Raw genomic sequence first — 21,275 nt, 5'->3', positions numbered from 1 at the left:
ATCGTCGTTACCTGGCACAGCGACGACGTTGCTCAGAAGAGATGTTGATCTCCATGATTTGCGTGTGAGATGGCCGAGGTCGATCCTGTGCTGCCCCCAACGTCGAGATTTTCTCGCTCTTCTCTTTTGAACGTTAGTCCCCCATACCGCCTACACCGGCGAACCGCATGCCCACATACATCTTCGATGATTATTTCGGAGACGAGAGACCGGGAGTGGCGACGGCAGTTCCGACCTTTCTCCCTGCCGTAAATCAGTGGGACCCGATAGGTGGGACGTGCGCGAGCTGCACGCTGTCCACGAATCTGGACACACCTATTAACCCAACGAAGGCGCAGAATGGAACCTGGCACTCGGTGACGGTGAGCCCGGATGAGCCCGAGACAACCATTACTATTACCTTCAGTGGTGAGTCCCCACTCCAGCTTCTGGCCTATCTTTCTAGCTTACCGGACTGTAGGCACTGCAGTGACTGCCTACTGCATCTTACCGCCAGATCTGGGCCCGTGGATTACATCCTACATGAACATGTCGTTCATTCTCGACGACGATACGGTCGGCAAATTTGAAAGAACTGCGAGCGGGACCGACTGGACATACAACTATCCGGTATTTTCCACGTCGAACCTGGAGAATAAACAACACACCTTCGTGGTGCAACCCCGCGCAGATGTTAACACCTCGTACATGGTGTTTGACTACTTCACGTACGAGTAAGTCCTCGAACTCGGTATGGACAGGCGAGTGCTGATATCTTGCTAGTTTCGAGGATCCCTCACCAACATCCGCTCCTTCAATATCGCCGTCTTCTCCCGAACCAGCGAGTCCTCAGACGTCAAGCACATCCAGTTCCTCGTCAGAATTGTTAGCCAGTCCTCCATCTGGCTCTCCGTCGACACCGTCTTCAGATCCTTCGCCCAACTCTTCTTCGACATCATCTTCAGACTCTGCACCTAACCTCTCATCGACATCGCCTACTGTAAGTTCTGCACCCAACTCCCCATCGTTATCATCCGTCAATTCTGTACTCCACCCTTCATCGGAATTCATCCCTGGCCATTCTGCCAGCTCTTCATCGACCTCATTTATCGGACCGACGTTGGGTAGTAACTTGTCGTTGTCAAACCACTCTAGTATGCCAGTCGGTGCTATTATTGGCGGCGTGGTCGGCGGCGTAGCATTCATCCTTTTCGGTCTCTTGGCTTTGTGGTATATCTGGCGACGCAGGGCGCGAACACGCGAGCGGCTGGTGGCGTACGAAGCCAAGGAAGCAATATACGAAGTAAGCTACCCAGCGACGACCCCCTTCCTGGCGAACGAACCTGCGACAAGCTCAGAGGCCAGCAAGCAGTCTGCAAGTGTAAGTCCAGCGCCCCGCCCAAGCGACCATTCCGCATCTGGCTCGCGATGGGAATCGACGACGCTGCTCTCGAGCTCGTCGCAGTGGCCGAGCAGCGCAGAAGGGAAGCGTGCGCTGGCCGACGCGAGCCTGCAGCGCATGATCGAGATGGAACGACAGGTGGCGCAGGACGAAGGTCGGGTAGACGGCGAGGAGAACGGGCGGCTGCAGCGAGAGATCGAGGCACTCCAGGCGCAGGTGCACCAGCTGAACATGGCGTTGGAACAGCAGGCGGAAGAGATCAGGCAGGCCGCATTGTACGACGAGGCGCCGCCGAGTTATGAGGCTGAGTTGGAGCGGCGAAGCACGGCTGGGCGATCTTAAATCTCGAAGCCATGAAAACTCGCGCATGTTAGTCGGCATGCTTTCATGTACTATTGCGGCAGCGGGCTGCTACGACGCTCATTTAATTGAATTTATGCATTTTCCCCCCGTAAGAACGCTCATTGTATGCGCTTTCATGTGCACGGATATGTGTTGAAAAGCGGATTCGTTTCTCTCAATAGCGCGTTTGTCAAAGATCCTGTCACAACGGAAACTGAGCCTGACGAGCGCACCTGACTGTTCAAACGTTCAGGTACATACCACGGGAATGCAGAAGACTAATATGGCTCCTTGCACTGCACGATCGGGTTCCGCAGCGCGATCCGTGCGCACGAGACGCGGGTTGCCCGTGAATACCATCCCGGCATACCAGCCCGGACACGCACCCACGCCAATTTCGGGGGCTCCACACTCAGACGGCATTCGAATCTCGCAAGGCTCACGTAAGCGGGACAGTCTTATTTTGCACAGAGCGTCGGTCGCAGATCAGTTTCGTCCTTGCGTGACTGTGCCAATTGGGATGATGCGTTTCGCATGAGCCCACCTGACAAGAGGCATTGAGCTCGTCCAGCACCGGGCAGCGATTACCCGCCCACATTCCCGTGCCGAGCCCTATGTATGCGTACAGTACCCTCAGATATAAGAGGGTATCAGGTCGGGAGGGCAGTCAGCCCGATACTAATATGGCGTTCCGTGGGGTCAGTCCGAGCCCGCAAGCGACAGATAGTCATTGTATTTACTCACCAAGACGCTTCGTACCTCCCCTCACCTTCAAGTCTTCTGCAGGCGCAAATATGTCCAGCGATCGCGGTCGACATTGAGAAAGAGAGAAGGCTCGGACATAGCTCGGGTATGCGTCGGGCTTACGGTGGATGTGTCGTTGACCGTGTCAACATTATAGTCACGCTGGCTGTTGCGAGTTCTCGGCGAACATCAACATGTCGCGTGGATGCACTCCTAGTCATGCGCTACGCTGGCTTTCCGCTGACCTGCCATTTTTTTTCGATTTACTGCACGGTAGCGACGTCACATGTCGCACACCGTTTCTTATCTGGCTCAACGCTACGCGTCGCAACCAGTTGGTAAGCCATTCGTCCGCAAAATATTATCATATAACTTGCGCTTCCCCTTACAGCGCCACGTCAAGCCTGCAGACTGTCAGATCATACGCACTCATACGTGCACATTGCCCTGTATACGCGTTTGAATCTTCTGTCTCCTTCAAAAGTTGCCGGGTCCCGTTGCAGCTCGTCCTGAAGAACGTTGACCACGTGCCGTGGTGGCAGCATTTGCGCGTTCGGTTTGTGAGGTGCAGTCATGTCGCGGCGTCGCTAACGCTTCGTCCAGAGATACGGCTATGACTTGTGTTGAACGCCCAGAGATAATGCGCAATCTACGACACCTTCCTAATGAGGAACATCATGCGCCCTCGGCATTTTCCGAAGTCCGCTGCGGTCACCGGCCGCGACCCTGCCTCCTTTCCTGTTCACGACGTCGACATGTCACTCCGGGACGTGCAGAGGCGTCCTAAACCATGTAAGTACAGGCACATGTTGTGGCCTCTGGTGTTGAGCTCATCACGCTCCGTTGTAGCACCCAAGCTGACGCGCGGGCACGGTCAGCACGCCACAGCACCGGCTCCTCCACACCCCTTCCAACAGCTCCCGCAGGAGTTGATTGACCAAATAATCGATAAGCTCTGCAAAAATATCCCGACTCTGAAAAGTTGCTCCTTAACGTGTCGGCGCTGGCTCCCGCGGAGTTCGGCGCATCTCTTCGCATCCTATGCCATTCCCCCGCTGCCAAACGACATCGACCTCATCCTCGCGACGCAGTCCACAGCGCGCATCAGCTTCAACGTTGTAACACTCACTCTTTATTTTACGTCCTTCGACCAGTTTAGTGTCGTCAAGGCCTTGCCGCGCCTCCGCCAACTCATTGTCTACGCCGAGTTCGTCCGCCGAGATCACTTGCTTGCCCAGGCGTATGCTTCTATGCCGAAGCTGAAGACCTCAGGGCGTGGCATTAAACTTCTCGACGTACGAAATGCGCCGGTGTTTTTGGTAGACTGGCTCCTGCAGCTGTTCGACTCTGTCGAGACACTCCGTCTCGCGTTTATCACGCACACAGATGACGTGGTGCTCTGTCGCGAGTCCCATGTCGTCAAGAACCTGTCGATAAAACATATGAGTGTGGGAACCCTACATCACCTGCCTGAAATTCTCGAATGCGGTGCGCTTTCAGGCCTTACGGTGGATGTCAACGGTCGTCGTGAAGGCGGCTATGAATCTGCTATACACGGCTTTATGCAAGATATCGGACAGAACATCGAGAGTTATCATCACATTGATTACTCCACAGGATGGTCCGGTCCCAGACCATGTGAGTGGAAGTGGCTCGACTCTGCTTTTTCGTGATGACAATAGACTGCTTTCCAGCCCGGGCGCCCACATTGTCCACCTACAAATACATTTCTTCGGTAACTCTCACGTCAGACTTATTCAGCCACCGCCGTTCTCGTAGTGCGTTGGAGTGGGCCGTTGTCTTTTTGGCCTCACTGCCGGCGAATATACGTCGCGTCAGACTCGTGTGCCACAGCCTTCGGGACAGCAACACAGCATCGCACGAGAGGGTGAAACAGATTGACTGGGCAGCGCTCGGTCAAGCTCTCCGGTCGTACACAAATCTCGCTTCTTTGGAGATCGGTGCTCATTATGTGCTATCTGCGAAAAGGTGTGGTTCGCTTGAGGACGATTATCTCGCAAGGACAGTCGTGCTCGAGAGACTCCCGGAACGGCTGAGACCAATTACCGTGTTTGTCTAAAAACCAATTTACAGATTAATAGCCGTCCTTCTCATGTCCTCGTATGTTGCAGTTATATGATCAAACTCTGTCGCGATGTTCGACTGTTACGTCGATACCCACTTCTCCACGAGATACATGTAGAGCTGGGGGATTTCTAAATCTCTTGGCCCACTACCATCGGTGAGCGGACAGTACCCGCTTCGGAGCCAGCCGCCAGCCGTCTGTGTTGCCATAGCTCACAAATCCACACGAGGAGAGCGAACTGGAAGTCTCGCGGCGCGTCCAGCGACTAAAAACTGCTTGCAAAAGGTCGCATTATCATATGCGCAGAACGATCAGGGGCAAAATAGGGCAGACCGACGCTACGGAGGGGCACGAGCTTGAACAGGCGGGTCGGGATTGGCGTCTATCAAAGCCGCCATCATCCCGACCAACGACACCCCCGAGATTTTTCAACGTCGGCTACGAAAAAGGAGGTTTCTTTCAACTTCCACTGTATCAGCATTTCAGGGTAAGCTATGTCTCACATAACTCAGACGCTCTTTACATCATGTTTCCATCCAGGCTGTGCGTTTTTTGTCAGAGCTCACGCAAGCTCCCGCCGGAGCTTTGCGACCACGTCATCGACTTCCTCGGCCAGGAGAGCAGCACAGAGGACACCAACATTGCGTTGAATTTGGAAGCTTGTAGCCTGGTGTAGCGAATTAGACACCTATGCTTCGACTTGACCTACTTGCGCGGTCGTGATGAAGATCTGGGTAACCAAGTCGTGTTTCTTTATCATGAGGATCAGCACGCTGACAAGGTCACCTACAGACTGGATATATATATATATAGCCACCCCGGATGTTGTCGCCCTGATCCTTCATTTGAAGACCCTGCGTATCAATATTCCTCCAGAGTTTACGATGTTGCACTCTGCGTGCCTTAGAGCCCAGAGCCGTGCCCACTGACAATCATCTCCCTCTACTCCGGAGTTCGCTTTGGGGCACATAGCCAATATCCTTCATCTGGTATCCTCCGTGTTACAGAGACTCGCCATTTGCTTTCATCCACACACTCTGCCGCACGAGCCGGATAGCCCCTTAGTAGCCCACAGGCCGCCCTGGCGACTATCGTCACTAATATCTCCTCTTTGACGCATCTTTCCATCATTCTCAAGCATCCGGAGCTCAAGCTGCCGTGCCGTCCTTGGGTGTGTCGACCCGCATCCGCAGCCGAGGCCATCCACAACGATGGTGGCCACAACAGTGTACCTCCCCGGGTCAAGCAGTAAGAAAATGATCTTGAACCCTATGTCACTATATGGCTTTATAATCTTCTAGACTAGCTTTGGGAGGATGCGAAGAAGCAACACGAGAGAGATGTTACGTGTTTTCTGAGGGTTGGAGACCCATGTTAGTTCTTTAGCGAAAGCCCAAGTCTGGTGCATAAGTAGCTCTGGCATTTGTTGTCTCGTACGGTCGCAATGTTGATTACTGGTGTCCGTTCTTTGACGTACAAAATGGACATCAGGATAGCTCGAGCATGCCAATGGCCTGACGAGATGATGCCTGCAATATTAAGGCTACTGAGCAACGCTGCAAACTCATCCCAAAAGTGTCGGCTTCTTATCCGGCGCGTAGTGACTATTATGACCAATCATCTTTATTCCCGAGAGTTATACTGCATCGGTGCCCGCGTCCGGCAGAGAGTATACATGACATGACCCAGGACACTTTACATCGCGACCGTTATGACTACGCTTCCTTAGTTTGTTCTTCCTCCCACTTTAATGCTACTTGAAGTCGCAAGGTACAACAGCACATATATAAAAACACGCCAGATTTGCCATATTCGAACGTCAAATGAGGATACGTGACTCCATGCGAACGTCAGCTGCATCGCTCATGTATTGCTGGCCTGCTCTTGATCGCTCTCGGGGATACGCATGACATCCCACGATGTCTAACAGTGAAGCAGATAGTAAGACGCACACTTTTACACAAATGATGCTATGCTACTCAGCCATGCAGGAAGCCTCTCAAGGACCGCCTTCTGGGCGTGGGCATTTCCAGCGAACGGGATTGGCCGATGAGAGTAGTCCAATGCGGCGATCTCAAGACCCTCGAGCGCACGACAATGCCCTAGCGCTCGCCCAACAGCGTGCCAGTCCAACTCCCGCATGAAGTCACGGAGGGCCTTATCATGGTCCGACAGCCCGCGGCAGCTCGTCACGAGTTTGGCGCGCCGCGCATGCCGAGGTAGAGACGAGAAGAGGACGAGCGTCTCGAGCCACCCGGACATGCTGAATGGGACGGCCTTGGGCGTAGTGACCACGATAGACTCGATATTCATGCATGTCGCAAGAGCCGATATGCCTGGGAACAGCGTCAATCAGAATCGCCAGCCGGGCGACGAATTCCATGACAATGCAGATGGGCTTACAGTTAGGCGGAGCATGCCATCCGCCAAGTGACTGCGCGTACTCGAAGTGTCGGATATGTTGGCCGGCTGTCTGAAGAAACTTGCTGATGCGCTCCGCGGACACTTTGTTGAAGTACGTCCCGCTCAGATCGAGCTTGATGCTCTGAAGCGTGCCGGGATTTGCAAGGTTGCCGACGTCCAGCAACGCGGCGCCCGTCTCTGACGTGATCTCCAGGTTTGGCATGTGTTCAGGAAGGGCGGTCACATCCGCGCTGCTGTGAGGTACCACGTTGACCTCGAAATGACGGACATGCAACGATATTCGTGTAGAGGAGGGTATGAAGTTCCGAAATGTGACAAGAATCGCTGATACCGGGAGTGAGGAGATGTAAAGCGAGCTGAAAAGGTGCGTGGAGCTTCGTGGGAGCCACGATTTGCAGACCAGCGAACAGCTGCGTAACGAAACGATGTCATGTTGCAGCTCGTCGATGACGAGGTCGATGAGTTCCGGAGGAAGGCGAAGAGAGCATAACGCTTGGCCGCGTGGTCGCAATAGGCTGGTCCTCGTGTTTAATGCCATGCTAGGGTTCTTAGTGCTGGTACAGTAAGTGGCGTCGTATACAGCAGAACCGTCAGTGTGTCGATAGATCCTATATGACAGAGACACCTGTACCTGCAGATGAGCGAATCCAATGCTTGGCCGCCGAACTATCAATATTGCCGGTATGCGGCTTGTGCCATGTGCGATGTATCCTGCGGATTTCTCGACGACGGTCGGAAACAGTGTGTGCGATACGGGGTCTCCCGCATTGACAGATGATAAAATGAACATGACGTGACCCCAGAAACCCCTCACGCCGCTTCCCCACGTCAGTATATGTTGCCAGTCGCAAAGGAAAATACGCCAGACGGCCTAGCACATATATTGAGCGAGGAAATGTGAATCAATATGTCTCGAACTTCGCCTGCAACGTCGTGTGGTGCTCCGGCTCTAACCCCCAGTGCTCTCCACTTCGTTCCACCACAACTCAACCATCCACCTCGGCCATCTACAGACCAACGCCAACAAAGAACACACCAACACTCACAAAAAGCCGCCCAGCCTATCCCACGACATCCAAAGTATCGTTCCATGGGACATTTGCAACCCACCGGCGCACGATCTCGCGGACAAGCGCAGGCTGATCGTGAGTCACGAAGTGGCCAGCACGCGCCATCAACACGTAGGTGAACGCTCCTGCACCCGTGCTGCCCTCACCCTGGCCGCCAACGGCGCGCACCGTCGCATTGTGCCCAGACCAGGGAAGATCTGGCGCGTCATTGAACGCGGCTTGATACGGTGAAGGGAGGAGGCGGAGCTGTATTGTCTTGGGATAAGCACCGAGCAGCATAGCAGTGATAGAGGATAGCACGTACAGTGGAGAGCACTCCCGGCCAGGCGCAGTTGGCATCGAGCTTACCTATGTAGTCTGTACACCGCAATGAGCGTCATTTCTCTGGGGAAGGGATGGAAGCACACGTACGCAGGAGTCGGTGGCCTGCTTTGAGGAGATGCTCATACATGAGATACGTCTGTTGTACCCTGCAGATGCATAGGACTGTATCAGCACAATCACAGAGCAGTAGGCAGTTGGTGTCACATATCGCCCGTCCTGCGGAATGCCTCCCACACCTCCTCGCGCACAAATGTAAAGTTGAGCGCTTCGGGTACCCCGAGCTTCGCCTTCGTGCTCGCGAGGTTCATGAAATCGACTGCGTATATCGTAGAGGGGTAACAGTCCTCGACCGTGCCGTTGCACTGTTCATTCACAGTCAGCACCAAGAACAGGACAGAATGCCGGAAACGACAGACATACGCGGAGCTCGACGTTTTGGTAGTCCCGTCCCTCGATGTACTCTGGGAATATACGTTGGCATACATCAAGCGCACCCGAGCGGCGTTCGATGGAATCGTTCATATAGGCCATTTGGATGGCTTCGAGACACGCGGGCAGCTTCTCGAATGCCGTGTGGCAAACGCTCGCGTTGTAGAAGTCAGTGAGGTAGCATCGTTGGTGTAGTGCCCAGCGATAGTTTGAAAGCCGATCCTACAGAATGGATAACTAGATCAGATAACGAAAATACAGCGTTAGACAAAGCGAGCAAGGCGCACCGATACTGGATTGCTGAGCATCGTACTCTCAAGGTTGATATGTCTTGCCCCAGGGACCCCGTGTCCCAATGCGAGTGCGGCGTTCTGCTCGTAGATAACTGTTGCGATGTGTGGTAGATAAATCTTCAGCCTGCGTCAGCGACCTGTACAGATCACCCAGACACAAGACTCACGCCACCATACGATCCGCCGGCGAGTACAAACTGGTTTCTGCATGATGTCAGGTCAAACTGGCAGGAAGGGGGAACGAGAAGAGACATACTTGGCAAGGTGCGGGTGTAGATGGAAGAACTTGAGCAGGAAGTCGTAGACGTCGTGTGCTGCGTCGCGCGAATTGTTGACCATCGTGCCGTGCGAGAACCCCACGCCGATGGGCTGTGAAGAGAGGCTGGCATTAGTGTATGAGATGGGAGAAGCAGAGAACGACATACGTGGTCAAGAGCAATTAGATTGTGGTGTTCTGACCAAGCGTCGGGGTTTAAGACTGTCGTAAGGTTTGAAATGACCTTGCAGTGTGATTCTAATGAAGCGGTTGGACATGGTGTGAGCTGGGATGTGCGAATGGAACGTACGGCCGAGGAGTGGATTGGCCATTCCGCTAGTTCCAGGGCCGCCCCCAACGGTTAATCTAGAGAACAGGTTCAGATGGATCCGCTTTGTGGAGCGGGTGCGTACATCACAGGCGCATTCTCGGGGTCGTGCTGTGCTTCAAAGTACCTGAAGAGCGCTGTTAGAAAAGTAACGTGCGAGAGGTGCGGGTCACGCACCAGAAGAAGGATCTCTTGGGCGTGTCCTCGTTGTCGCCGTTCAGTCCAATGTATCCCGAGTGCGAGACCCCGCCAACACAGAGGTCGTCGTGGGTCTTGACAATGTGATAGAATGGACCCAAACCATCTTTGCCTTCGCGTCTGCCGTACAACAGTGCTCTAGCAAGGTGGTCTTGGTGCGCGAAAGCCATGGCCGTGGCTCCCAGAGCAAGTAGAGCAAGGGCAGCCGAGCATACGGAGGGTCGCTTGCGAGGCCTGCTCCTCTCATTCGTGAAATCACGAGCAGCGCCGAGAGGCAGGACGAGGTCTTGCTTCACTTTCGGCATGTTCGCTGGTGGATGGCCCAAAAACCGCCAGAGGCCGCTTGGTGGGAGGAATTCTCGCGACGGGCGCAGAGCTTTATAACCAAGCTAGGGACCTGGATATGACCCATGTGGACACGCGCAGTGGACGCGTCATGCGTGTTATGACCAGCGTATGGTACACAGCTGCGGAATACCTGCCATGTGATGACCTGGTGATGACCGATAGAGAAGACACCATCGAGAATCGACTGTCGCGACGATAGCCATAGCGGATCAAATCCTGATTTAGGCAACGACGCATCATTTGTTGGCGCTTGAGCGCCGTTGGAGACCCCGACGCTCGTACCATAAACGATCGTCGCATACAACCAGGAGCGGCTTGACGCAAAACCAAAAGAAATCAAGCCTCAAAGCTTCAGCCTCAACTTCAAGCTTAAAGGGCGTACGTGCGCTTCAGGACAGCAAGAGGCAGCTCGCCGATTTAATCACATGACGCTACCGTCGGACGTTTATGCCGGCCAAAGTCCCATATCAAGCGTTCGTCAGATGATTCTAGATATCTCACAACTCGTGGGGGTGAGCTTATGAGTACCTAAGATGCCGTAGAAAGCTAACTAAATAGATAACAAGTTGCATTACTAGCATTGCCAATGATTGTGAAGCAAATAGACAAGTACGTCTACGGGTTATAATCATATAGACCATAAAATTCTAAGCTGCGAATATTTTCCTGGTAGTCCCTGTCTACGAATCGACTTTTTCTACTTTTTCTGTAGGGACCTGCTCAGGAATTTTGCCGTCCCGCTGCCTCAAATCTTCTTCGTCCCAACCTTCCTTCGTATCTGCAGGCATCCGCACAAAGAGGACATTAATGACCAAAGCTAGAACACAGAGCCCAACGCCCAAGAACAACGCTCCACGGTATCCCTTGACGGGGTCGCGCCGGCCATCGTTGACGTGTGTCTCGACTGTGCCCGCAAAGCCGAGGCCGGTGGACAACCCGTATGTCTGCATAACGCCAATGAGCGATCCCGCGACACCCTGTTCGGCACGTCGCACGGAGTTGGAGGCAATGACCTGCGCTGCGGTGATGAGCAAGTCTGGGCCGGCTCCGGCGATGATAATCGCAGGAAAAGCCTGCGCCCAGTATACCTCGTGCGTTGGCATCGTTGCGACAATTATGTTCGCGGTGAGGATCGACATGATGCCAAGGGCCATAATATACTCGATGCGAATGCGCGAAACAAGCTGCGCGCCGACAAATGCCCCTGCACCCGAGACGACGATGAACGGAGTGAGTGTCGCGCCCGTCGCGGTTGGCGTGTACTTGCGTATGTTGTACTCCCAATTAAGCGTGTACCATAGGAAGATGGCGAAGCCCATGAGTGAGAGGCAGACGATACCGACGATGGCGCCAAACGAGGGCCGAGCCCAGATTCCAAGCGGTAGGATAGGCTCCTGAGCGAATCGAGCCTCCCATATAATGAAGGCGACGGCCAACAGGATCGACACGATGAGAAGGACGTATTCGTATACTCTCTGCCATCCGACGACGGCCGCTTGGCTGTGACAGCGCTCAGAAACTTTGTCACGTAGGGACAGGCGAAGCACTTACTTCCAAGCAAAGTTGAACAGGAAGAGCGCAGACACGCCAAGTGCGCTACCAATGATGTCAACCTTGCCATCGGGCGCAAGAGGCTCGTCTCTCGGTGTAGAAATGAACGCCATCCCGAAGACCACGAAAGCCAGTATTGTCCTGGGATCCACATGAGCATCTTATCTACTCCTAGCAGCATATGATACTCACAGGAAGAAAAACATCCACTTCCACGGCGCAAACTGGATGATGAGCCCACAGAAAATACCACCACCAGCTGCGCCAATCGGTGCGGCGGCTCCAAAGAGACCAAGCGCAATGTTGCGCACTCGGCCGGGCGGGAAAGTAATGCAGAGGAGCGCAACACAGTTCGGGACCATGATCCCGCCGCCGATCCCGGAGCACCCGCGGAGTGCGCAGAGCGAGACGAATGTTGGCGCGAAGCCACTACCAAGCGTGAAGGCGATCCAGATCACGGCGCCGACAAAGAGCATGTTGTGGTGTCCGTAGATTGCGCCGAGCCGGCCGCCGGGGAGGATGAAAGCGCCCTGGGTAAGCCTGGAGGGAGACACATCGGTCGTATACCAGGGATGCCAGAAAAGATGGACGTACGGGTAGGAGGCTGCTATCCATGCAGTCGCTCCAGGGGAGAACTCGCCTAGCCTCGAAGGGATAACCAGACCACCATCAATGCCGCCGCCGAATGCAACCATCTGGAACGGTTGTATTCACATCTATCACGGAGCTCTCGCACACGAATCCGATGAGCTTGACCCACCTGTACAAGTTGTGTTCCGACAAGAGACGCCATGATCAAGATTTTGCGTTGCATAGATAGCTCATCGTGCGTCGCTGCCCGTTCTCGTGCCTCGGAGGGCGGTATCGTCTCGGCCGAGGACGGCGGACGCACGGACGTCGTCGAGGAGGCCATGGTATCGATATACAGCAGCTTTTGAAGGACAGAAGTTCATACGACGGAGTGATAGATAACTTCACTCTAGGGCCCGACTTTATGAAGGAGCGTAAACCTTAGCTAGGACCGCTGAACAAGCCCGAGGTGGATATGCCCGAGTGACTAAAAACCGCTGGACAAGCGGCGTGCACGTACTCCCGGGGCTCCTCACAACATCTTCTACTTCCGTTCACGGAAGACAGGAGAAGGCGGTGCTGTTGCACCATTGCACAGGCTACTTGCGAGCAGTCGAAGTGGCGTGCTGGGGCCTGGTATGCTAACTTCCCGCCGCTGATTAATGCTGCGGGGGTGGCATGTATGGGTTCCTTTTCGCTCCCTGTTCGCTCAACGGACTCTGTAATATACGCACAAATATTATGAAAATATTTTCTGGCATTTCTGGCAGCTGAATCTCAAGCTCTAGGATCTAGGATATTCCTGCGCCACAAGGCTAAGTCGAGTCCCACCTCGGGTACGAAACTTGTTTCGGATTGGGCAGCGGGCGCCGTTGCCCTCGTGTGTCGGAATTTTGACCACGGAGAACACGCTCACTTCCTTATCGCCAGACTTGTAGCGGTCTTCGTCGTCCTCGTCGATATCTTGCTGCTGTCGTCGTCAACGATGCTGCTGCGCTCGCTTTGCCCGTATCCGGGAGTGCGGGGGCGTACGAGACGGGGTGGAACATACGTTTCTCGACTTATGCCATGCAATGCGCCCTGCGTCTGCCCTCAGGCTTGTGCTACCCACGATCGGTGTCACAATTGCATCAGCATCCCCGCAAGAAATAAAGTAAGGGAAATGACAAACCGATGTGCTCGCACAATGCAACGTGCCCGACGTCGGCCTTACAGTAAGTCCGAGGTGGACGAGCGCTCCGAGCCCCTCGCGCTATTTCACGCGGTAGACGCCTTCGTCCTACAGCTGGGCTTACGGTTCCGCAGTGGCCTCACCCAATTTCGCTACCATACCGCGGGCACGTCGTCTTCCCGCGAGGCAGGCTCCGTAGCCAATGCCCTCGGCCTCTCCGTGCAGCCGCTCCTCTCCTCAATCCGCGTGAGTCGCTTCAAACCCTAGGCTTTCGTTGGCGTGTACATGGACAGCTCTCGAAGAACCGGGCAAGTCGACCACACGGAGAAAGTTAAAACATAGAAGAAATAGTGGGGGCATAGTAGGCGTGAAGACTGGGACAGGGGTCAGTACAAGGGCAGATGCCTGCAGGATTGCCGCTGGCCCGCTGCTGGACGTGAGGGTGTCAGCAACCTACAATCCAACTGGACTGGGCTACAACAAAGCTGAGGAGACAGACGAGAGGAAAATAGGTGAGGAAAGACCAGCTCAAGTCTGGCTTGTTATTGAGCAGTACGAGCTCCTTATATACATGTCAGACTCAATACCTAGATTATACTACAAATATACGGAGGTGTATAGAAAGTAAAAGAATACTGTGGAATCCAGGAGAACCATCCGGAACATGTTATTCATGACATTACCCTCCCGTCTAGAATCGTGTCCTTACGATTATTTACCAGTAGAGCCAAAACCTCCTCCTCCTTGCTGAGTTTCGGATAGATTTGAAACCTTCTCGATATCGCATGACGCAATACATTCCAAAATAACTTGTGCAATTCGATCGCCGGTGCGTACCTGGAAGAGTTGATCGGTAGTATTGATCATCACTACACGTACTTCTCTGGTGTAATCTCGGTCTACGACTCCAGCGCCAATATCTATCCCTTTAACTGCTAATCTGCTTCGTGGTGCAATCCGCGCATAGGTTCCGTGAGGGGCACGCATCGCTATGCCGGTACCAACAATCCTGCAATCTCGTGCTGGTATCTTAACGCTCTCGGCCGAGTAGAGATCAAGACCAGCAGCTTCTTCAGATCCTTGTTTTGGAAGAATCCCACCCATCCGTTGTACCAAAAGAGTGGCATCACGCGTGAGTATGTGAACGGGTCGTGTCAATAGAGAGGGGATTCGAATTGTCATAGGTGCGGGTTTGCCGGGACGTCTTGCATGGAATTCCTGAAGGAGTTCTTGACAATTAGTTAAGTTTGCCCGTGATTCCCAGGAACGGCGATCGCCGTGGGGGCTGTTCTTCCAGAGCACCTGATACTCCAGGTTTCCGTTTTGATCACGACGGGAGTCAAGAATGTTTTCGACTTCCCATTCTTCCTCGCCATTTACGAGGTCAGGGATTACAGGTTCACGTTGCTGCGAGGAATACGTTGGTTCTTTGAAGGGACTAAAGAGACTTTCATTGAACACAGGATGTTGTTTCCATTGACGCGAGAGTTCCAATTCATAGGCAGAAGCGCCGACTTTGTGTTTGACCTTGAAGGATCCATATCGCTTATCGTCAAGCTTCTTCATTGGTCTGTCAGTTCGGATGTTTATTCCTTCCAACCAGACTTTATCTCCGGCCTTGTACTCCAGTCTGTTTTTCCTCTTCCTATCGTAGAAACGTTTCATGGATTCCTGTGCTAGTCCTATAGCCGCACTGGTATCTTCGCGTACCCGACTCATTCGATCAACAAATTGTTGGACGTTTTTGCTAAGTCCTTCTTGTACCGGTTGAGTTCCTTCGTAAGGGTGATATCCTTTATTGACAAAGAAAGGAGTATATCTGGTGGAAGAGTGGACTTTGTTATGGTACAAAAATGCTGCAAGAGGCAGCCATTCGGCCCAATCGGCCTGTCGGTAGTTGATGAATAATCAGAGATATTGTTCTATCTCGTGATTGATGCGTTCCGTTTGTCCGTCTGTCTGGAGGTGATACGTGGTTGAGGGATTGGCTCCGATTCCGAGGGATCAGTACAACTCAGAGATGAACTGATTCTTGAATTCAGTTCCTCTATCGCTGATGATCTTTTGGGGTAGTCCATGATGTGCAACTACGTTATCTTGGAGTGTCTTGGCCCATCCTTTGGCGTTGAGCTCAATGGTACTTGGTATCGCGATTATCTGCTTAGAGTACATGCAGACGATTACGAGGATGGCATTGTACCCAAATGAGTCTGGTAATACGCCTATTTTGTCCACGAAGATTACTTCCCAGGGTCGTGAAGGAATTTCGTTTGGGAATAGAAGTCCGGTAGGTCGTGTCGTATGAACCTTGGTCTTCTGGCATTTCCCACACCCGGCCACGTAGTTCTGGATGTCTTCTTGGATTCGGGGCCACCAGTAGTTGCACGTGACCATTTCATGCATCTTGTATTGGCCAGGATATCTGGCTAATGGGGTATCATGGTGGTGAGTGATAATTTGCTCACGGAGTTTCCTATTTACTGGTACGTAGATACGATTTTTCCATGTCACGAGTCTGGTGTCATCTTCGTTCCAGTCTTTGTCCTTGTTCTGTAAAGCTACGGTAACTAGTGAATTTCGGTTCTTTTTGTATTTTTTAATTTTTGCGACCCAGTCCTGGTCAATTCCTTCTAAACTAAATACAGTACCACGAATCAGGGCACGAAAATGTTCTGGTTTCAGTAACACGATATCTGAATTGTCTTCCTTTCCTGCATTGTGCCCTTTTGGTGAGATAGTCTGTCTGCTTTGCCATTAGATTTACCGGGCTTGTGATGCAACGAGTATTGATATTCAACTAACTCGGTTATCCATCGGGCCTGCCGCCGGTTGAGCTTCTGCGGCTTCTGGAAGTATTCTAGATTCTTGTGATCCGTTCATATTTCAAACGGATGTATGGCGCCCATGAGGTACTAACGCCATTCATCAAGACTAGTCATGATCGCGAGAAGTTCCTTATCGTAAATCTCGTAATTTCTTTCGGCAGCTGTCATGGCTTTAGACAGGTAAGCGATAGGCTTCCATTTGCCGTCCTGCTTCTGGGCTAATTCTGCTCCTATGGCAAAGTCCGAGGCGTTGCATTCTACTCGGTATGGGTCATTGTCATTGGGTATGGCTAGCACTGGTGCTGTGCAGAGAGCATTCTTCGAGCTTGTGAAGGCTACTTCTTGTTCGACGGTCCATTCGAAGGTAGCGTTGCCTGTTAGTGAACTGAGCGGTTTTGCTATTTTGCTTTAATCTCGGATGAACCTTGGGTAGAAGTTGGTAAATCCGAGGAATGCCTGAATGTCTCGTTTGCACTCGGGTCGAGGCCAATTGACAACTCCTTCTATTTTGACTGGGTCCATGCAAACAACTCCTTTTCCTACTGTCATTCCAAGGTATTCTATTTCTGATTTCTCGAACTCGCACTTTTCTGGTTGAAGATAAAGTTTGTGTTCTCTTAAGATCTGAAGAACTTGCTGCGTGATCCGACGGTGTTCTTTTAAATCTTGAGTGAAGATCATGATGTTGTCTAGATAGACTACCACGTGTCCTTGACTGATGAGATCCCGGAATATATCGTTCATCATGGTTTGGAATGTAGCCGGGGAATTGGTAAGACCGAAAAACATAACAAGTGGCTCGAATAGTCCTCGATTCGTTAGGAACGCTGCCTTCTCTTTGTCTCCTTCTTTGATACGGATGTTGTTGTATCCCCATCAGACGTCTAGTTTTGTAAAGTACCGCGCCTGCTTCAGCTTGTCCACTAGTTCCTATATCAAAGGAAGTGGGTAGCGGTTTTTAATTGTCAGCTCATTCAGCTTCCGATAATCTTGTACGGGTCAAAGTCGTCCATTTTTTTCTTGACAAAGAAAAATGGAGAAGCCCACGGGGATTTCGATGGTCAGATTCTCCCAGTTCGGAGGTTCTCTTTTATGAACTCATCAAGTTCTTTTTGTTCATTTAAGGAGATAGGATAAACTTTGCAACTGATCGGTTGCGCGCCTGGTGTGAGTTCGATTGCATGGTCCCATGGTCGTCTTTGCGGTAAAGAGTCAAAGTCTTCTTTACTAAATATGTCGGAGTAATCGTGATAGTGACTCGGGACGGTATTTTCAAAAGTCTTGGCTTCGTGTTTCAGACTTTCTTTGATTGCTAGATCAGTGGCTGTGGTGCAAATACGTGCTGCTCCTGTAGCAAAGTATGTTTCATGGTCTAGAATGAAGATTCTATCCCCTTCTTCTAGGCGAGCCTCCAGATCGCTGGGCTCTTCTTGATCAGCATCAATATCAATTAATCGGGCAGCATATTTGCAGATAATTGGGCACCGATTAAACTGAATGACTTGTTCCTGCCAATCGATAGATGGATTGTGAATCTGTAACCACTCATATCCAAGGAAGATTGGAGTCTTCCCTAGATTGGTAACAGCAAACGGAAGTCGTTCAATGTGGTCCTGAATTTCCACCCTTAATTTGACAAAGTTGGTAATAGCGCCGCCGGCATTATGCGTTCCATCCGCGTTATAGACAGAGATTGGTGATGGCAGTTTCTTTGTAGCGATATTGTTATCGCGGACAAACTGCGCATCAATAGAAGATCCAGTGCATCCTGTGTCTAATAACGCTTTGACTGATAAGCGCTGCTGCGTGTCCAGGGTAGTGATGATCATTGGGATGTCCATCTGTGTCCCCTTCCTTCCTCGGATAAATTGAGGCTGCTTTCGTAATTCATTCAAGAAGTCTATCGCTTCTTCTTCTTTCATTTGCCTGATTTGGTTCATACAGGCTTCAGAGGCATCAACACTCTTCTTTGAGTGTACCCATTCAGTCAACAATCTAAGCGCTGCTTCTTCCTTGCTGACTATCCATTGGCGGATCCATGCCGCTGTCCATGGGGTGTAGCGCTGCCACTGCGTAGATTTGGTCTGATTCAAGGTAGGAGGTAATTTTTTATTCGGGGGAATTAAGCAAGAGGATTGAGCCTCTCCGCACCGCTCTGCGGACGCCCCTTTTTCTGGTATATACATGGCTACTCCAAACCAAGAACGCAAATAGTTCGTGAAATTACGTTCAGTCAACTTGGCTACGCACCTGGCTGACCGCTTGCAAAACCCTTCATGGCCGTGCAAATTTCTTCGCGAATTGCCATCTTCCAATCAAATGGTTCTGCCATTGCGGCAGGAGCTTTGTTGAGTGATGCGAGTGGTGTGAATGTATTGGTGGTGGGAACTACCGGGGTTTCCACGGTCCGTACTTGTTGGGCTTGCTGCCGATTAGGACAATTTTGTGATATGTGACTCTGTTGACCACATCGGAAGCAGAGACCTTGGCGTTGCGCCTGATCTAATTCCATCGGTTGTCCCCTGCCGCCAAAGGTAACACCAGTTCTGTCGCATCGTGTCTGAACTGGTGCAGTAGAAGCCGCTAGAGCGGGTGCATTAGTTTGTGCTCGCGGTGTGTTCTGCGCCTGCTGCTGTCTCGGCTGAAATTGCCTCTGTCGCTGGGGTTGCGGATTCCGTCTACAGTACTGTTGTTGATTCAGGTCGATGCATGCGACCCGTTGCTTGTAGAGTGCATAAGTGGCTGGAAGTTCTTCTGAAGAATTGTATAGAAGCCAAATGATATCAGCCCGGAGTGCTTTTTCTAAAAGTGATTTGAGTTCTTGGAAGTGTGCCTCGAAGTCGTGAATATTCGCCTGGAAGGCGCACAACTTGAACTTTGAGAAGAACTCTTGCGCTGATAGCACCTCCATCTGCATTGCCTGGAGCCAATCATATGCTTCGGCCTGCTCATCAATTAGGAAGTGCCTATCTAGGTCTTCTCATAGTGTCTTCGTGGTCTGTATCACGGTGTTTTTGTCCGTGTCATACTTCTTCATGAACGTGGCAACGTATTCGCCTGCGTGTCCACCTTTCATGTAAGACAGGACCATGAGGACCCTGTCAAATTGTTCTGGTAGCCGCTTCCTCTGCGTGACTACATACAGTTTCATCTGCATTTTCCAAGCGGTGTACTTGGATTTCGTGCCGTCGAAGGCATCTGGCTTCATCGCGCTTCCATTGAGGAACGCAGTACTGTCTTGGTTCTCAGCCATTGCGCCAGAATCAGATGGAGATGAGGGTGGAGTGGGAGAACGTCGAGAGGGCGGGTTCAATGCTTTGGAATCTTCTACGGCTTTTTCTACGGGGTCTGATGGTCCCTCTGGTGGTACTTCAGATTCTCCGAGGGCGATTGATCGGAAATGCTCAGTGACTGAATCAAGGGTGTCGCGTCTTCCTCTTGGTTCTGAGCCAGACGCTATTGGTTGAGAGACGGCGAGGAATTCCGAAGGCTCTCCCGTGGGGACTCTTTGTAGCAGTTCTCCACGTAGTCCTTCTCTGCACTGAGGACAACGACTGCTATTGTCTGGAGAATGTGGGCACGGTTGTTGCGCACAGTACCGTACATTATCGCCGCGTATGTAGATGGATCTCCCTTCTAGTTCTCGATGTGTATGTCCTCTACAATCACAAGAGGGCGTGGTCATGGGTTATTGGGTCCGTGAAGCTGGTTGCAGCAAACCCTGGGACTAATCGTGTTGTAACGACCAGATCAGGGGTAGAGTTCACCAAAGATAGGAATTTCCAAAAAAGAACCGAAACGCTATTTTAATACAGTTCTAGGAATAGTACAGCAGCCCAAAGAGCGATTATGTCTCTTCGGTCCGACGCCCTGACAGGGATCGCCGATCTAACTGCTATCTCTTTTTTGACGCCCAGCCTCAGCCAGTTGCCACGTCGTACTCAGGAATACCCGCTTGCACTGCGCAAAGTGTTTAACACCACCTATGGTAGGGCAGTGTACGATTCCAATTGGACAGAGCTCTGTCCAGCCGCCTAAGGGCTGGTGATTACAGAGGTGGCTTTGGGGTGTGTGATATGGTAAAAATGCGCAAATGCACGGAGAAGGGTTCCAGGGGTCTTGATGCGGTAGAGTTGATAGGGTTAGGATTGGGGTGAGATTTCAGTTGGGTAAATGAGATGGATTGTCGTGTGGGGATGTATGATGGTTGGTGTGTGAGTGACGAGGATTGTCGTAGGGCAGTTGGTGGAGACTCGAGCTCATGTCAGCAACCTACAATCCAACTGGACTGGGCTACGACGAAGCTGAGGAGAAAGACGAGAGGAAAATAGGTGAGGAAAGACCAGCTCAAGTCTGGCTTGTTATTGAGCAGTACGAGCTCCTTATATACATGTCAGACTCAATACCTAGATTATACTACAAATATATGGAGGTGTATAGAAAGTAAAAGAATACTGTGGAATCCAGGAGAACCATCCGGAACATGTAATATTCATGACAGAGGGACAGAATCACTGTTAGAAACAGGAGTACAGCCTGTTGTATTGCGTTAAGAGCTAAGGGCAATGTTTTCAGGACTGACTTACGATGTTATCACACTTTGACTGCCGGACTACCAATTCACGAGCGCACAGGCTCATAGAACCTATAGACTCATTTATTCGAATTCTATCTATTAGTGCTGCACGAAGCAAAAATCAGCAAGATGGCAACATAGGCCAGGACGACAACATACCTTCGAGTGCTCACCAAAGTCATCTCCAATAATCTTGCCATGGCGATGAACAGAGCACCGTAGGGGCTCCAGACCACTACCTTAACGACGTCGCGACGCAAACGCAATGCAGGCAGAGCACTTTATTCAACAAGTCCCAGTGCGGCACTTCGCGAATCTACAACATCGGCTTGGAGCATTCATAAAAATAATGTAGTCGC

General features: G+C 51.8%; 6 protein-coding genes across 6 annotated transcripts; 3 read left to right on the top strand and 3 right to left on the bottom strand.

Annotated features, from left to right (window-relative positions):
- Positions 1 to 51: 51 nt before the first annotated feature.
- On the top strand, positions 52 to 1,770 carry PHACADRAFT_209731 (uncharacterized protein). Its single transcript, XM_007396537.1, has 3 exons — positions 52 to 408; positions 461 to 713; positions 763 to 1,770. Exons 1-3 carry the CDS (start codon positions 168 to 170, stop codon positions 1,721 to 1,723), a joined length of 1,455 nt encoding a protein of 484 aa, XP_007396599.1. The 5' UTR covers positions 52 to 167; the 3' UTR covers positions 1,724 to 1,770.
- Positions 1,771 to 3,273: 1,503 nt separating this feature from the next.
- On the top strand, positions 3,274 to 3,534 carry PHACADRAFT_98186 (uncharacterized protein; the record flags this gene model as incomplete). The annotated part of the gene is made up of 1 exon (XM_007396536.1): positions 3,274 to 3,534. A coding segment is annotated over one exon (261 nt), but the record flags the coding sequence as incomplete, so codon positions are not given.
- Positions 3,535 to 3,772: 238 nt separating this feature from the next.
- Positions 3,773 to 4,566, top strand: PHACADRAFT_257365 (uncharacterized protein). The gene has a single exon (XM_007396535.1). The coding sequence runs from the start codon at positions 3,910 to 3,912 to the stop codon at positions 4,138 to 4,140; it is 231 nt and encodes a 76-aa protein (XP_007396597.1). The 5' UTR covers positions 3,773 to 3,909; the 3' UTR covers positions 4,141 to 4,566.
- A 1,721-nt stretch (positions 4,567 to 6,287) lies between these two features.
- PHACADRAFT_257364 (uncharacterized protein) lies at positions 6,288 to 7,597 on the bottom strand. The gene has a single exon (XM_007396534.1). It carries the CDS (start codon positions 7,513 to 7,515, stop codon positions 6,715 to 6,717), a length of 801 nt encoding a protein of 266 aa, XP_007396596.1. The 5' UTR covers positions 7,516 to 7,597; the 3' UTR covers positions 6,288 to 6,714.
- Positions 7,598 to 7,602: 5 nt separating this feature from the next.
- PHACADRAFT_209728 (uncharacterized protein) lies at positions 7,603 to 10,378 on the bottom strand. Its single transcript, XM_007396533.1, has 12 exons — positions 9,855 to 10,378; positions 9,763 to 9,804; positions 9,660 to 9,715; positions 9,519 to 9,607; positions 9,350 to 9,462; positions 9,261 to 9,297; positions 9,088 to 9,210; positions 8,792 to 9,022; positions 8,576 to 8,733; positions 8,459 to 8,517; positions 8,352 to 8,404; positions 7,603 to 8,293 (listed from the first exon to the last, which is right to left on the bottom strand). The coding sequence occupies exons 1-12, from the start codon at positions 10,178 to 10,180 to the stop codon at positions 8,039 to 8,041; spliced, it is 1,542 nt and encodes a 513-aa protein (XP_007396595.1). The 5' UTR covers positions 10,181 to 10,378; the 3' UTR covers positions 7,603 to 8,038.
- Positions 10,379 to 10,903: 525 nt separating this feature from the next.
- PHACADRAFT_29187 (uncharacterized protein) lies at positions 10,904 to 12,687 on the bottom strand (the record flags this gene model as incomplete). Its single annotated transcript, XM_007396464.1, has 5 exons — positions 10,904 to 11,723; positions 11,775 to 11,915; positions 11,967 to 12,314; positions 12,369 to 12,469; positions 12,535 to 12,687. The coding sequence occupies 5 exons, from the start codon at positions 12,685 to 12,687 to the stop codon at positions 10,904 to 10,906; spliced, it is 1,563 nt and encodes a 520-aa protein (XP_007396526.1).
- Between the last annotated feature and the right edge of the window lie 8,588 nt (positions 12,688 to 21,275).

Source organism: Phanerochaete carnosa, assembly GCF_000300595.1.
Source record: "Phanerochaete carnosa HHB-10118-sp unplaced genomic scaffold PHACAscaffold_6, whole genome shotgun sequence".
NCBI classification, from domain to species: Eukaryota; Fungi; Basidiomycota; class Agaricomycetes; order Polyporales; family Phanerochaetaceae; genus Phanerochaete; species Phanerochaete carnosa.
The sequence above is the reverse complement of the archived record's forward strand: the minus strand, read 5'-3'. Positions and strand labels throughout refer to the sequence as shown.

Coding starts and splice junctions, on each gene's coding strand:
- PHACADRAFT_209731 (XM_007396537.1), top strand. CDS start 168: ATGCCCACATACATCTTCGATGATTATTTCGGAGACGAGAGACCGGGA. Junction 409..460: donor CATTACTATTACCTTCAGTG/GTGAGTCCCCAC, acceptor ACCGGACTGTAG/GCACTGCAGTGACTGCCTAC. Junction 714..762: donor TTTGACTACTTCACGTACGA/GTAAGTCCTCGA, acceptor ATATCTTGCTAG/TTTCGAGGATCCCTCACCAA.
- PHACADRAFT_257365 (XM_007396535.1), top strand. CDS start 3,910: ATGAGTGTGGGAACCCTACATCACCTGCCTGAAATTCTCGAATGCGGT.
- PHACADRAFT_257364 (XM_007396534.1), bottom strand. CDS start 7,515: ATGGCATTAAACACGAGGACCAGCCTATTGCGACCACGCGGCCAAGCG.
- PHACADRAFT_209728 (XM_007396533.1), bottom strand. CDS start 10,180: ATGCCGAAAGTGAAGCAAGACCTCGTCCTGCCTCTCGGCGCTGCTCGT. Junction 9,298..9,349: donor CTACACCCGCACCTTGCCAA/GTATGTCTCTTC, acceptor GACATCATGCAG/AAACCAGTTTGTACTCGCCG. Junction 9,211..9,260: donor CCGGCGGATCGTATGGTGGC/GTGAGTCTTGTG, acceptor CGCAGGCTGAAG/ATTTATCTACCACACATCGC.